At 52.6% G+C, this 15,257-nt stretch overlaps 1 protein-coding gene across 1 annotated transcript in view; it reads right to left on the reverse strand.

Moving 5' to 3' along the window:
- The window catches only part of MEGF6 (multiple EGF like domains 6), a gene marked incomplete at both ends in the record, with an annotated part of 74,522 nt that overhangs the window by 22,081 nt on the left and 37,184 nt on the right, over positions 1-15,257 (reverse strand). The window contains 2 exons of the mRNA XM_082295577.1: positions 538-663; positions 7,009-7,131. Coding sequence (XP_082151703.1) covers positions 538-663; positions 7,009-7,131 — 249 coding nt within the window. The remainder of the gene's footprint in view (positions 1-537; positions 664-7,008; positions 7,132-15,257) is intronic.

The following is a 15,257-nucleotide window of genomic DNA, read 5'->3' on the forward strand; positions in this document are numbered from 1 at the left end:
GAATTACTGAGCAAGTGCTGGCAATTTTCCCCGAGTGCTCCTACCCAGAGCTTTGCCAGTCTCTGGCCTGCTCCAGGACCGGGACAGACGCTCCAAACCCCACTGACTGCTGCATTTGTAATATCCCAGTTGTTCCTTTTGCCTTAGCAACTTCACAGCTCAGGACTTTCCTCCTTCCTGCCTCTTGAATGCCAACTGCTATGAATGAGAAAACCCTTGTGTTCTGTCCCCTTCAGCTTCTCCCCCTCCTGAGCCAGGAGCAGTTCAGCCAGAGAGGGAGAGGATCCCACCCCACTGCCACACTCTGCTGTCCCTCCACTCTCACAGCAGCCTGTGCCTTCATACCATTTCATTTTTGTTGGCTACGCTCCTCCAGCTCTTCCCATCCCTTGGAATAAGCCACAGGATATGTCCATGACAACAAAACACACAGAGTTTTTACTGGAAATCCCCCAGTCTGATCTGTCGGATGTCTGAGCATCCCCATCCCGCAGCTCCCAGCTGGAAGCTGTGGCTCCCCAGCCCCCCGGGACTCACGGACACAGCGTTTGCCATCCTCGTGCAGCTGGTGGTTGTGCCGGCACTGGCAGCGGTGCTGGGCCAGCGTCACCTGCACGCAGTCGTGCTCACAGCCACCGTTGTTCAGGGCACACGAGTTCAGAGCTGCGAGGCAAAGGGACACGAGATTTGTCACAAAAGGATGGCACCTGGATGAGCTTCTTGCGCAGGACCAGGGCAGAGTGCACACACTTAAAGCTCGTGAGAATTTAAGACTGGAGCACATCCAGTGACAAGTTCATGGCCAACTTCATGAGCAAGGAGGGTGTTCAGTGGAAGATATTACCGCAAAAGCCTGTGGGCAGTGCAGGAGAGGCCACCCACCACTGTGCCAGGTGGGCACCCTGCTCTTTCAAGGCAGGATCAGCTCAAGAGTATTGAGTAGGAACTTAAAACTCTTCCTTTCCACCATAAGAGGTTCCAGCACTCTCCCTGAAGGTGATTCCAGGACATGGGGAGCTGGGTTCGGTCCTGTCCAGCACTACATGGGAGGGAAGCATGTTTCCTGCCAGGCATCCACCCTCTCCGAAGGGCGCCGTGTCAGCAGCCAGCCTTCTGTGCTGCTGCCGAAATTCCCATCCTTTTGTTCCAGGACAGTCCCTGCAGGTGCAGTGCCACAGCTGGTTCAAGGCATTCCCACTCAGAGAGTTGTGCTCAGGCACACTCAGGTTTTCCTGTAACAAAGTGATGTGGAAAACTGAATTCCTGGCTCTGTGATGTGCCAAAGTCACTGATCACATAGGGTGAGGCCCAGCAGGTACTGCCAGCTCTGGGAACACTCAGAGAAAAACGGTCTAAGATGCATCCTGTGTGTCCATACCTGGACCAGGTGTAACAACCCCCAGCTCAGGGCTCTGAGCAGATTTCTGTGTGGAACCTGAGCACGTGGGGTGCCTGATGCCGTGACCAGCAGTGTCACCCAGACAGAGCACACGAAGATACAGCAGCAGGAGCTCTGATTTCATCCTCAGCACAGGCACAACTGGGAATGGAGCTTCCAAACTGGAGTTGCTGGCCGTGCCGCAGAGTTTCTGTGTGGCCTTGCGCAAGGAGCCCAGCGGATTCCAAAGAGGCAGAAAACAGAAGGTTTTGCCTGGGCTACGGCACAAAACAGACCCTGTGGCCCAGCACATGGACTCCTCACAAGCCTGCTATCATTAATCAGCCTGGCAACAGCCTCCTCCTCCTCCTCCTGTAATCTGGGATGTCTCTGCAGGACCAGCAGAGGGGCGGGATGTTTAACTGGGATGCGAGCACCTTGTGAGCAGCCAGGGGAATGCGTCTGACGCCGTGTTTTTACTGCAGCTCTCCAGGACCGTTGACCTTGGATCCAGGAGGAACATGAGCTAGGAAACAAAGCATGGAAGGACTTTGTGGAGCTGGATTCATGGTCTCCACCAGAGAAGCCGTTGTGGGATAGTGACATGCCTCCAAAGTGATCAAAGTCCCCTCCTGGAGCACTGGATGTCTCCTGAGTTAACCCACCCACTCCTTATGCACCGAGCTTCTCCAAAGAGAGGTGTCCCATATGAGAAGTGGGCAAATGGCCTTTAAACCCTGTTCTGGCTCTTAGGAGCCACCAAAGTGTCACAACCCACTGGGTTGGTGGAACGTGGCTCAAGCCAGCCCCAGTCCAGGATGGAACCCCAGCCCTGGCTCCCATAAGCGGAGCAGAATGATGAGCTGTGGTCTCACACGTTTCTGGCCTATTTTTCAAACTCTGGAATAAACTAACGTGCTGGCTCTGAGGAATCTTATAGGAAAGCTAAAAATATCTCTAATGAAAACCATCTCTCCCCAGGCTGATCCCTCAGGTGGTCACAGTGCCCTCCACAACCTCCGGGGCTTTGGAAGCAGGAGAGCCTGGAAAGCAGCTGCCAGTAGAAGTCTCTGCTTGTAACACTCCTCTGAATCCCAAGTTGGGTCCTTGCTCTTGTACATTGGTGAAAACAAATGTTTGGCTCAGGATGAAAATAAAGGGAAAATATATATATTTTTTAATTTTTTCTGCACACCATTCCCCTGCAAAAAAATGTGCTTTAACTCAGAGCTGTGGATCATCCTCATTCCAAATGTTAAAATAACTCAACTTCTCGTTTTATGCCTCTAATTAACTAAACAACATTTGGGGGAATAAAAGCAGCTTGACAGGGTCGAGATTTTGCCATACAAAACATAGGGCTGGAGCAAGAACTCAAGGTTTATGTTAGTTGTGCTGGCATTGTTTCCTTTAATCCATTTGGAAGGAAACAACAGAAATACTCAACGTTCCTGAAAAGCTCTGGGTCAGAGTTCCCCTACTCAAGCTCTAGCAGAGATGGGTGGTCATTTGAAAATATTCCAATATATTAAAATGTTTTTGAACATAAATTCAAAAATAGCCATTAATAACATGCTTGCTGGAGAGCTTTTTTTTAAAAAAAAAAAAAAGAAAAAATGAAAAAAAGTAAAACAATGCCAATGCCTGCCAAAACATTCCTTCATCTGGGAAAAGCACTGGGCCAACATGGAACAGGCCAATGCATCTTATGTCTAAAATAACCTCCCAGGATGCAGCTATTCAGATGAATTCAAAGTCTAAACAATGGCCTCCTTGCAAACTCCTACAAGACAACTGAAAAAACCGAAAGTCTGGGTTCTTCCACGCAAGATTTCAGGAGAGAGGACCCGTGTGAGGCTGGGTCTCCTTAGCTGCCTCCTCGCAGAGTCACAGCCAGCAGACCTCGCTGCTGGCCTTAATTACTGCTCGGGGTTCTATTCTGTTTACAGAACCACTCTAAAAATATTTCCATTCCCAGATGCTCTGCCGAGCTCAACATTTCTGTGACAAGGCTGCCAAGCCCAGTGTCATCCTGTACATCACACAGATTTTTGTAATTACAGCTCAGACAGATTTTCCACAGATGATATTTCAGTGTCTGTGAGAGGGACGTTCCTTCCAGCCCTGCAGTCTGAGGGGAGTGCAGTGCTGCTGCAAGATGCTGGTCGCAGATTCTGACCCTCTCAGGCCTGGGAAAAGGATAGGGAGGGACGGAAAGGAGGTTTTTGCTGCTGACTGCACACAGGAAGTGGATCTGTGCAGCAGCAGCCTAACACAGGAGTTGATTTAGTACCTGATCTCTGCACCCTGCAGCTGTCCTTCCAACTTCTCCTCTCTCCTCTCTCTCACCTTTCCTCCAGATCCAAGAGATTTGCCACCAGAAGCAGCGAGTTGACACCCCCAGAGTGACTGTGAGCAGCTGTAACCAGAACTGAGCAGGATGTTCCTTCTGCAGCATCACGCAAACCCCATCGATTCTAAGAAAAGGCTGAAAAATGTGTGACTGGGCAAAGAAAAGGTCAAATTCCCTAAAACGTGCGAGTTGTCTGCAAAACGAAAAGCCCCAGCAAGCACACGTGGTCGCTGACTCCCTGCACACACAGTTCAAGCCCACACAAACCTCCTGGCACGGCCCTTCCGTTCATTATATCACCCCTATAGCTGAGATTTCTTCATTCAAAGTTCTCCTAGTATAAACAGGGATCCATCATGTAATCCCAAACTGATTTATCCTAACCTCAGACAACTTCCAGAAACATGTTGTGTGTTAATCCAGACCATCTCTCTGCTCCGCGGGCCAACAAAAGCAATTGGCTCCCATTAAACCCCTTCGCCTCGGCCTGGCCTGCATCCCTCGGTTGAAACAGTGGAGAAGGACCTGGAGATGTCAACTTCCTGCCTCCTGCCCATGTGGTTCTGATAAAGGAAGAGGTGATTTCAGGACGCCCAAGGTCTCTCTTTGTTCTGTTTCACTTGCAATGGAAGCAGCTGCTCCTTCTCTCCCTCTCTTCAGCAGCGATTTGAACAAAGACACAACAAAAGGATCCTGCACAACGGAGCTGCAGAGCACCAGCAGGGCTGGGAGCTGGACACAGGAAGGTGGTTCCAGGCTGGTTTTGTGCTCTCCTGAGTCACACCCCAGGTACCAGCTCACTCTGGAAAAGCTGCCTCAGCCACACCGGTGCATTGCAGGGGAATTCTGCAGCTCCAGCTCAGCGCTGCCGGTCCATCATCGGAGCCTTTGTGGGTTTTGTGGGGAGCAGAAAGCATTTAAAGAATTAGATCCGTGATTTGACAGCCCTTAACTAGAGACTTCACTGCAAAGGGCTCTTTCTGTCTCCAGAATACTCTTGCTGGGGCTGCCAGGAGCTTCCTACAGCTCAAATTTGTGCTTGTCCCAGTGTGGAGCAGAGACCTCCCTGAGCAGAAGGACAAGGATGGATGCATGCAGGGATGGATGGCTGCTCTCTGTCTCCAGTTCCCTTCATTCCTGGCCTATTCCCTAAATTTAGTGGCAATGCTTTGTGTGTTAACAGCACAGAATCTCTCCAGAAAATGAGAGGACATCCCAACTTGAAGAGAGAAACAGCTTTGATTGATTGCCCCTAATCCCTGGGAATGGACCACAAGGCAGCCTGGTGTCCGTGGGTTACAACAGGGCAGCCACAAACACCAGCAGAGGAATCACCTCTGAGCCTGTGCTCTGTTCTGAGCTTTTACAAGGAAAAGATGTTCCACCCCTCCACAAATTTAAAGGATTAGTACAGAGCTCTGTGAAGGTGTGACATATACTCATGGACAGGCACAAATGTGTAAAGAGCAAAAGCCACCAGTCCTGAAGTGAGAAAGCCCCATTTTAGGTCCTGAACTGTTGATATTTTAGAAATATTATTAGATAATTATGCAGTGAGAGGTTTTTATTTGCCCTGATTTGCTTTGCTTTGCTTTCCTGGGGGCTCTGGGTCCCTCTGGAACTCACTGCCGATCCTGCAGGCTCCTCTCCCCAGAGCTTCAGAAACTGCCCCACTCACTCCTGTGGATCAGATTTCATGAACAGAGCCCCCTCACTTTTGGCAGATGAATTCCAGCACTGCACATTACAGCAAATACTTGCTCACAGGTTTAATGCAAAGCAGGTTTGCAGCGCTGGGCAGCCCTGCCTGCCTGGATCCTGCAGGAATGCTCAGCTACACCAGCAGGGAAGCCTGGAGAGCGAAAGAAAACTATGGAAATTCCCCTTAAAGAAGAGATTCCTCCCTGTAGCAATCCATTTTATGCTTTCCCTGAAAACTGTTCCACCTTCTGGGGCTGGCGCTGCCGACAGCTCCTGCTCTCCGTCTGTCCCGTGTTCTATTCCGGAGGCGGCAGCAGGATCGCTGCACGCCACAAGAAAGGAGCAACATATTCCAGAGACAATTAGGAGATGACAGACCACAGCACACTTACATGTGAGCAGCAGCAGCACGTCACCCCGACACGAGTGCTGGAGTTCAGAGCTGGAGCAGCGGGCTCTGAGGGTTGGCTTTGTCCCTTATTTGCCATCCTTCTCCTTCTGGATTTTTCCAGCGAAATATGGGGATCCTGCACCTCACTGCTCTTGTTTGGGTGTCATTATGTACTGGAGGCAGCTGTGGCCAGATGTGCGTCAGTGCAGAGCTGGGCACGGTGGGCACAGCTTCCCTGGATGGATTTTTCCTGCTCCCATCACCATTCCCAACTGGAACACGCAGGCTCGCACCGCAGACTCTAGAGCATGACTGTGTTCCGAGAAAACCCAGCGAATGCTCTCTGCAAACACCATGGCCCAGGAATTCTTTCCACTTGCATGAAAATATCTCTCAAATAATGGAAAAATGTGTCAAACGAAGCTGTGAGGGAGAAGTGGTTTAATTAAAACAGCCACAGATGCTGGAGGCAAACTCCGAGTTCCACTCCGAGCCTCCAGTTTGGGGCAGGCAGACAACAACATTTCAAGGAATTGGTCCCAAAATCAGCTGCAAGGCAAAGCTGGTGCCTGGATGGTGATGTCTGGACCAGCACCATCCAAGAGGATGCATGACCAGCATCCCAGAGAAGTTTTTGGGGTTATCATGGCCACAGTTCCACACACAGCCACATTTATTGTCACTTGTCTGTCACACCTGCTGCCCACAGCATGGGCTGGGGAAATACTGAGCTCAAAATGAAGCCTGACTTGAAATTTCTCTTCCTTTTATTGATGTTGAAATTTCTCATCATTTTATTTATGTTGAAATTTCTCGTCATTTTATTTGTGTATCTGTTCTGAGACTGCCCTATCTGATACATCCTGAATCAAAAGCAGAGGCACCAAAGCACTTGGGAGTTACTTCTCCTGAACCAGAATAAACTCAGGGACAGCAAAGCAGCCCCAGTCGTACGTGACCACGTGGAAGAACAGCAAATGTTTTGAACCCAGGGACAAAAACCATGAGGGGAGACACAGGGACACAAAGGAACACACAACCCATCAGCACCATTTCATGCTCCAGCCACACAGGATGGGTGGGAGTGAGGAAGTCCAGGTTTTCTGTACGCTGCCATGGATTTTCTGGTAGGAAAAGGGCTGTGAAGAAGGAGAGATTCCCAAGGAATTTCCAAGGGAGCCTTACCGAGGCAGGTCCTGCCGTCCGTGTGCAGGCGGAAGCCGGGCCGGCACTCGCAGTAGTAGGAGCCCAGGGTGTTCACACAGCGGTGCTGGCAGCCCCCGTTGTGGACCTGGCACTCGTCAACATCTGCAAGAAAACAAGGGAAGAGTGGAATAAACCTCAGGGGAGTGGGCAGGAGGGTGTCTGAGCTCAGGAATATTTATCCTCTGATGCCCGAGTCCGGATGTGAGGAATGAATGCAAAGGGAGCAAGATTGGCCATTTTGGTATGTTTGGTCAGCCAAGCTATTTATGAAATGCCAGGGGGACACCTGCAATCAGTGAACAAGAACTGAAAGGAAAAAAAGGCATCTTATTGTCACTCAGTGCAACCCATCCATCTGGTCACCTCGCCAGGGTCACTTTTCCCATTGACCCCAAGATAATGGAGTCATTCATATTTTACACTTTCTTGCTCGTCAGAGGAAATCCCAAGTTTCTGGGGCAGATTTTTTCCTGTGCCATAATCAGAAATATGGGTAGAGTTGCACATTTCCTTAATTCCTGCCGTCTGTGGGTGTGCATAGGTGTGCCCAGGTGTGCACCTACACAACCTTTCAGACTGGAAAGGATCAGAGCACCCACACAAAGAGCAAAGCGCCCAACCAGCCATTCCCTTCCCCACGGAGAGAAAAACTTCAGCAGCTTTGGGTCCCTTCGTGTTTCTCTTTGCACTTTCTGCACCTCCAGCTCACCCAAGCCCCTCCCAGCCAGGACGGCCCTGAGCCGAGCTGAGTTCCCATCTCGGTCCCATCCACGAGTGTTACTGAGAAGATAAAGAAACATTTCCTGAGTGAATCACGGCAGGGCGGGGACCCGGCCGTGTCCTCGCACGCCAGAGGTGCAGGAACCTGCCCAGCCCCAACCGAGCTCTGCTTCACCCACCGGGCGCGCAAAGGGCACAAAAAAGGAGCAACACCACCCTGGCTGAGCCAAATTTTACGTTAATTGGATTAATTGCCAAGAAAATCAGCCAGCAGCAGGGAACGGTCCGGGTCAGGCATGGAACGGGAAGCGAAGCGGGAAAGGTGACGCCTGTCTGAGTCGGTGTTTCTGAGCTGCACAGTGATAACAACACAAAGTTACTGTGTTCTCAAAGCACTTTCCTTAGCAAGGCTTAAAGCATTAAAACCTAAAGCTTAGAGATCACAAAACCCCTTCCTGTCCCAGTGATTCCCAGGGAAGCCCCAACCTTGTTTTGGGGGGGTCCTGCTGCACTGGCCATGCTGGGCTCCTCCTGCAGAGCTCCCCACTGGAGCTGTGGTTTCCATCAAGCCAGAAAAATGCTCATTTCTGTAATGCCAGCCCTTTGCTTTATTCAGTGGGCTGAGCCTTTTAGGAGGTTTTTGTATTTTCTCCCTGTTTTTTCCAAGACACTTAATACTGAAAGAAAGGAAAATGAGTAGATTTTTGAGGTGAAACATAAGCTTTGAATGATGCTCTCTGAAGGGTGAGCCAAAGCCAAAGTGGCTTTTCGAGGGGAAAAATGCCACGGCATGAGTCTGAGATGCTGGTCAAAGCAACCTAATTCTGATTAAATCATTTTCCTCTGCACACACTTGGGATGCTGCAGAGCCCTGGAGCCCCTGAGGCACTCCCTACTCATCTCTGTGGGCAGGATTAGCTATTAATACACAGAACTGGCTCTATTCAGCTCAAGAACAGGAAAACTGGGGTTTGGGAAGGTTTTATGTAGCATAATAAAGTTTTTCGGTCTGAATTTAAATGACTATTCCACTGCTTCCCTTCAACTCTAATCTGAAACCATAGAGAATTTACTGTCCAAGAAAGTTAGTGATGTGTTGAGTAAACTTCTTACTTTCACCCCATTACTCATACTCAGTAATTTTACATCTCCTCTCTCCGTGTCTCCTCTTCCCCCTTTGTACTTTTCACCCTCTAAATCTCCGTGCTTCCAGAGGGCTGTCCCCATCCCAACTCCCTCCCGGCCTGGGACAGCAGCCAGTCCTTCCTCGCGCCGTGGCCGCAGAATCACCCATCACCTTCCCTGCCACCACTCCCACGTAACCACCACATCCCAGTGTCCCTCCTGGAGCTTCACTGATCTCCTCTGCAGTACCAGGGAGATTTTGGGACATACCCTGCACGATGGTGTGACCAAAACAAAACCTTCCCCAGGGGCAGCGAGGGGGCAGATCCACCAGCCAAGCCCGGCGGCCGCGGCATCTCCAGGCGTGCCCAAGGCTCACGAGCGAGCGAGTCAGCCAGGAATACGGACTGGGAAGCAGCTGGAGCTGCTCCCAGGGCCAGGAGGAGCAGCTCTGTGAAGGGTCACATTGCCCCTGGTGCAGGTCCTGGCAGCAGGAGCCGGAGCCCTACGTGACACCGCGCGAGCTGCGGTTCGTGGCACGGCGGGGTTATTTTCCTCCTGGAGAGCTGACAAAATCTGGTTGAAATTAATATACCAAAGGAGAGAAAATGAGAAGCATGAAGGCTTCTCTTCAGCTGACTCTGAGCAAGCCAGAGCCGTGCCAGGACAGAGTTTGCCAAGCCCACGGGCTGCCTGCTCCATGGGCAGTGGGTACCAGGCAAAGCCCACTGAGGCAGGAGCCCAACTCAGCAAGGGCTGGGGAGTGGGGCTTGGATCACTGCAGAGGGAAACAGCCCTGCTGTGGAGGGAAACTGGAGTTCATGCCTTCTGCAAGGAGGGCCCACCCCAGCCTCTTCCCCGAGCAGGAACAATCCCTGGAACCTCAGACACCTACTTGGACTAACACAGGTAATGCTGCAATCAAACACAGGGAAGGTGAACACAAAACCAAAAAACTGGGGATGCAGTGAGGAGATGGCTCTGGCTCTGAACACACACAGGTCCCTCCAGAGGGAATACTGATTTATCTCCAACAAGAGCTACATGTAAGTCACAACAGCAGCTCTGCAAAGTATTAAATATTTGGTACGGAGGCAGTTTATCTCCTTGCAGGGCTGAGGAGGAGGCGATGGATCCCAGCTGGAAGCACAGGCAGGAGGAACACTGCGGAGGTTCGCTCTGTCTGGCCGAGCAGCAGTGCCAGGCTTTCATCCCTGCAGCAATTAGCCTGGATTACAGAGCAGGGCTGCAGGGAAAAGGTTAATTAAAATCCATCAAGATGAGCATGGGTGGGATTTAGTGACTTTATCTTTCCAGTACCAGTTTGCTGAAGATAATTCAGCAATTTCAAGTAGCGACTGGACAGAGAGGACCCAACAGCTGCTGGGCAGGGCAGCACAGCCATCCCACACTATGGACATAGATTAGAACAAAAAAAAGTCTGCATTACTTCATTCCTTGCATGTGTCACACAGTCCCAACATGGATAACCTGGGGAATTCGGATGCCCTGCTATTCCACACTCCCTGTGTGCAGGCAAAACAGCCATGGCAAGGTCCAACAGTGCAAGGAGGCCATGGGAGAGGAGAGGACGATGCTTCCTCTCCGCTACCCTGGAAGTTTTTTCCTCCTCGAGGCTGAGGAAGGACGGTTGGGAATGTGAGTGATTCACTGGAGGGAAGTAAAAGGCCATTTGAGGCGGTCAGAGCACCTCCACACCCTCGGCTTTCATCTCGTCCTAAACCAGGCATTGGAGAAAGCCCTAAAAGCACTTAATGAGCTGCAGGGAGTTATTGGGACCAGCATTCCTTGGGGCCATTCTCCAGGTGGGAGATGCCCATAGCTTTCCCACGCCACCTGTGCCATTCTCAGCAGCAGATCCCAAAGGCACCTCAGGAATGGATGCATCGGCTTCACAACAACCTGAGGGAGTGAAAATCCATCAGGAGCTGCTTTGCCTTAGTCCCTGGCTTTGTCCTCAGCTCACCTTTTCCTGCCCCCGAGCACTGGGGCTGGGAGAGTCGCCCAGCTCCCACTTGTGCTCCCCTGTCTGCCTCGGGATGGGGCTGTAATTAGGAATTACTCAGCACCGAGCAGAGATGCACGCAGCAACAAGCACCTGGACTTGCTCTGGACTTGCTGCTGTTCTCACCGTCTCCAACCTTCTTTCATCACTGTTTCACCCTGTTCCCTGGGCAGGCTGTCACTCTGAGTGGAAGATATTCCTGTGCTGTGCTGTGGAGGCCAAGGGATTCCCAGACACGGACCTGGGAACAGAACCCCCAGATGGAAATGCGGGTCGCTGTTGAAGGAGCTAATGGAAAATGATCAAACAACAGCTCTGCTGCTTTCTGGCTGCTTTAGAGGTTCACAGGGAGGATATCACAGCACCAGGTCCACGTCACTGGCATGACGGATTGCGAGTCCCCAGCAGAGCACAAAGCTCCCCCTGTAAGGGCGGCTGTGTAAGGACACAACACCCAGCGCTGCCACGGGCCATTGCAGCAACACTGGGACCCAGCAGAGCCCTGGCTGTACTCACAAGGCACATCAAGGCACTCCAGGCCTCAGTGAAACCCCCACCATTACTGCACAAAGCACCTCCTCACTCTCCTGTCACGCACGAAGCTGCTGGTGACGCGCACACAGCAGAGCCTTGTGCTGTGGCGGCTGTGGGGACGTGTGTGCCAGCTGGGCAGACAGGAGCTGCATGGAAAACACCACACAGACCCTAAAAACCACTCCAAGAGAATATCTGGGACTCTAAAAGAACACCAAGAGGACTTCTCTTACCTGTCAAAGAGAAGCTCAAGCAGCGAAGGAAAAATTAACCAAATTAACCAAACCCACAGCGATACCTACTTAGGATGAGCTGCAAGATGGGTGAAACTGAGAAAACCCCTCGGCTGTGCAGCCTCAGAGATACCTCACGCCAAGGATGAAGCCATGCATGCACAGAGCTACCTGTCCATGGAGCTGCAAGAGGCAGAGTCGGGATCAGGATCTGATGAATTCCGTGTTAAGGGAGGGAAGGTTGGATCCAGCGCAAAGCTGGATCTCGGGAGCTTGCCTTGGAGAGTTGCTTTGAGCCAACACAGTTGGACGGAGACAGCAACCACGATCTGAGCTTGAGACAAACATCTGATCTATAAATAACAAAGTAGCGACTCGCCCCTTTTCTGAAGGTCTGGCACATCTCACAGCTATTCTGGTATCACTTTATAACCGACTGCTCGGGGCATTTATTTATTAGCATTATCTCATGATGAGATAATGCATTCCTTGATGCCTACATTACACCCAAGCTTCCCAACTCTTTAGTGACCTTCACATATTCTCTATTATTCCCTAAATCTCCACGAACTTTTCCTGCCGTGGAGGCAGCCGAGCACACAGAGAGGGAAGGGGTGGTGTGCACTGGCAGAACTCACACCTGGCTCCGTGTCCACATCTCCCACCCCACGTAAGCCACGTGCAATGGGAGCACGGAGGATTCCACCCCCTCCACCTGCTCCACGGCAAGTCTGGCCAAGCTTCCCACGCTGCGGCAGGCTGGGAATTGGCTTCCAAAAGACACTGAGGCTGAACGGCCCAGCGCAGGGAAGTGAGCCCTGACACGGCTCCTCTGCCTGCATCCCCCAGCCGTGCCCAGCTCCCGGCTCTGGCTGCTGCTGCCAGAGGATCCCCCTCGCCCAAAATCCAACCCCAAGTAACACCGAGCCCTGTCCTGTGTGAGAATGTGCTGAGCAACACCCACACAGCCCCGACAAACCCGGAGCCTCACAGAGAGAGAAAGGCACAACTTTTTCAGGACAAAACGGTATCAAATTTCACTTTTTGCCCTGGACTGGGGCGTGATCCCTTGGAGCTGAGGAAAAAACAAATCTACATACCCTGGCGAAACGCAAGCATTTGGCTTTTTAAGGAATGTGGCACAGGAGCTATCTTTAACCCAGCTGGACAGCAACATATGTGAAGAAACTCCTGCTTCTCTCTCTCCCCCATCTGCCAGAACTGACTTTTCAGAGTAAGAAATGCACATAATAATAATAATAATAATAATAATAATAATATAGTAAAAATAAATATAATCATACAAAGCACAGGCAGATATACAGCCAGGTCACCAGCCTGTCACTTGGGTGGCCACCAGCTTGGAATCTCCACCCGGCACCTGGGGGATCCGGGGACAAACCCCTCGAGGCAGAGCCCGGCAGGGAGCCCCAGCCCGGCTACACAGAATCCGACAAGAGTTCGGGTCTGAAGGGACCTTCCCACCTGGTCCCCCACGTACCTGGCCGCAGGTCGGGGTACCCCGCTCTCCCCAGGTAGCAGGGGTAGCAGCTCCTCCACAGGTAGCGGTAGTGCTCGCCGGAGGAGCCCGGGATGCCGCCCAGGCAGCCCAGGCACCACAGCAGCACCCAGGGCCGGCTCATGACCGCGGCACGGAGCAGGGACGGAGCGGGATGGAGCGGGGATGGAGCGGGGATGGAGCGGGGATGAAGCGGGGATGGAGCGGGGACGGAGCGGGGACGGAGCGGGGACGGAGCGGGGATGGAGCGGGGATGGAGCGGGGATGGAGCGGGGACGGAGCGAGGATGGAACGGGGATGGAGCGGGGATGGAGTAGGACGGAGCGGGGACGGAGCGGGGATGGAGCGGGGACGGAGCGGGGACGGAGCGGGGACGGAGCGGGGACGGAGCGGGGATGGAGCGGGGATGGAGCAGGACGGAGCGAGGATGGAGCGGGGATGGAGCGGGGATGGAGCGGGGATGGAGCGGGGATGGAGCGGGGACGGAGCGGGGATGGAGCGGGGATGGAGCGGGGACGGAGCGGAACAGGGCAGGGATGGAGTGGGGACAGAACGGGACGGGGCAGGGATGGAGAGGGACGGAGCGGGACCCGGCAGGGACGGGGCGCCGACACAAGGCGGGCGCAGCGGGACGGAGCGGAGGGATGCGCGGGGCGGTGCGGAGCGGCTCAGCCGTGGGGGCGGTCCCGCTCCGCCCCCCGCAGGTATCGCCGGGCCCGGGAGCGCCCCGGACCCCCCCGGCACGGGCAGGAGCTCTCCCGGCGCCGTGCTCGGGCGCTGCCGGGATGCTGGCGGGGCTGGCAGACGGACAGACAGACAGACAGACAGACAGCCCCGGAGCCCAACGCGACCCTCCCGAGGCGAGGCACCCACGGTGGCATCCGGCCCCCGGGGCTCGGGCTGGTTCTCCACAGCGAAATAAACCCTGATTTGCCCCAAACCAGGCTGAGGAGGGATGAAGGCGCGCAGGGGTGATCAGGCTCTCCCTCTTGGAGCGCCAGGTTGGTGTGGGGACCCCGGGGTTACACCAAACCGGGGGGTTTTCACTCGGGAAGTGCCTCATTACCATCACGCCTCCCCAAAACAAGCCCAGCTGCTGAAACAGCGCCCAACACCAAACCTGGGCTGGACTGTTCTTAAAATAACGACAAAAAGTAAACCTGAATCACCGAATTTAAGCTGAAATGAGGAACAGCCACCGCGACTGCTCCAAAGAAAACCATAATGCTCATTCCCGTTTCCTGCAAGACGGAGCCTAGAATTTTATTTTACCTTTTTCATTAAACAAGAAGTAGGAATAGCTTATTGGATTTTCCAGAGGCAAGCTCAAAGGCCTCATTTAACTTTCTGGAATGTTTTGTAACAATGTGCTCACAGGGCTGAGCTGGGGGGAGCAGGCCCTGCTACTTTGAGACGTTTTCACAGTATTATTTGGCCATAGTAAAATTCCAAATTAAAACTTGTGGTTTAGGCTGCAATGAATAGCATTCCACAAAAAAAATTTTGAAACAAGCTGAATCCAGGAAGAAAATAGGGATTTCATGCTATTGCTGCAGCCATTTCCAAAGGAAGGTGGACTCCAGTCACGAGTCCCCTTTGCTGCTTGTTCCAAGAGCAGCTTCCTAACATTTCAGGGACCACTTCAGCTCATCTTAATATTTACACAAGGCAACAGCCCACATGCTTCTCGTTAATATTTTGACCTTAACAAAAATAACAGACAAATTTCGGGTCAGTTACTTTGTGGAACAAAAAAAAAAAAAATGACCTCTCTGAAGGATGCTGTGAACGTTTGGAAGTGGTCTGGAAAAGTCCAGCCCGATGTGCTGCATCCTGCACACACACCTTCCTCAAGCTGCCTGGTCCCCAGGGAGTCCCCAGGGAGATGCTCAGCACTGAGGGAGGGACAGGAGGAGGGGAAGTGTCAGAGCAGTCACTGAGAGCCACCAGAAATTCTGCCTGCGCTCCCCATGTCCCACAGTGAAGCCCCTGCCCTGTTGTGCTGCCTTCCAACAGCCCTCGCTGTGCACAGACACGCTGCCACCCTGCCAGGAGCCACTTTAAATCTATC

This window comes from Coloeus monedula (assembly GCF_965178545.1).
Source record: "Coloeus monedula genome assembly, chromosome: 22".
Lineage (NCBI taxonomy): Eukaryota > Metazoa > Chordata > Aves > Passeriformes > Corvidae > Coloeus > Coloeus monedula.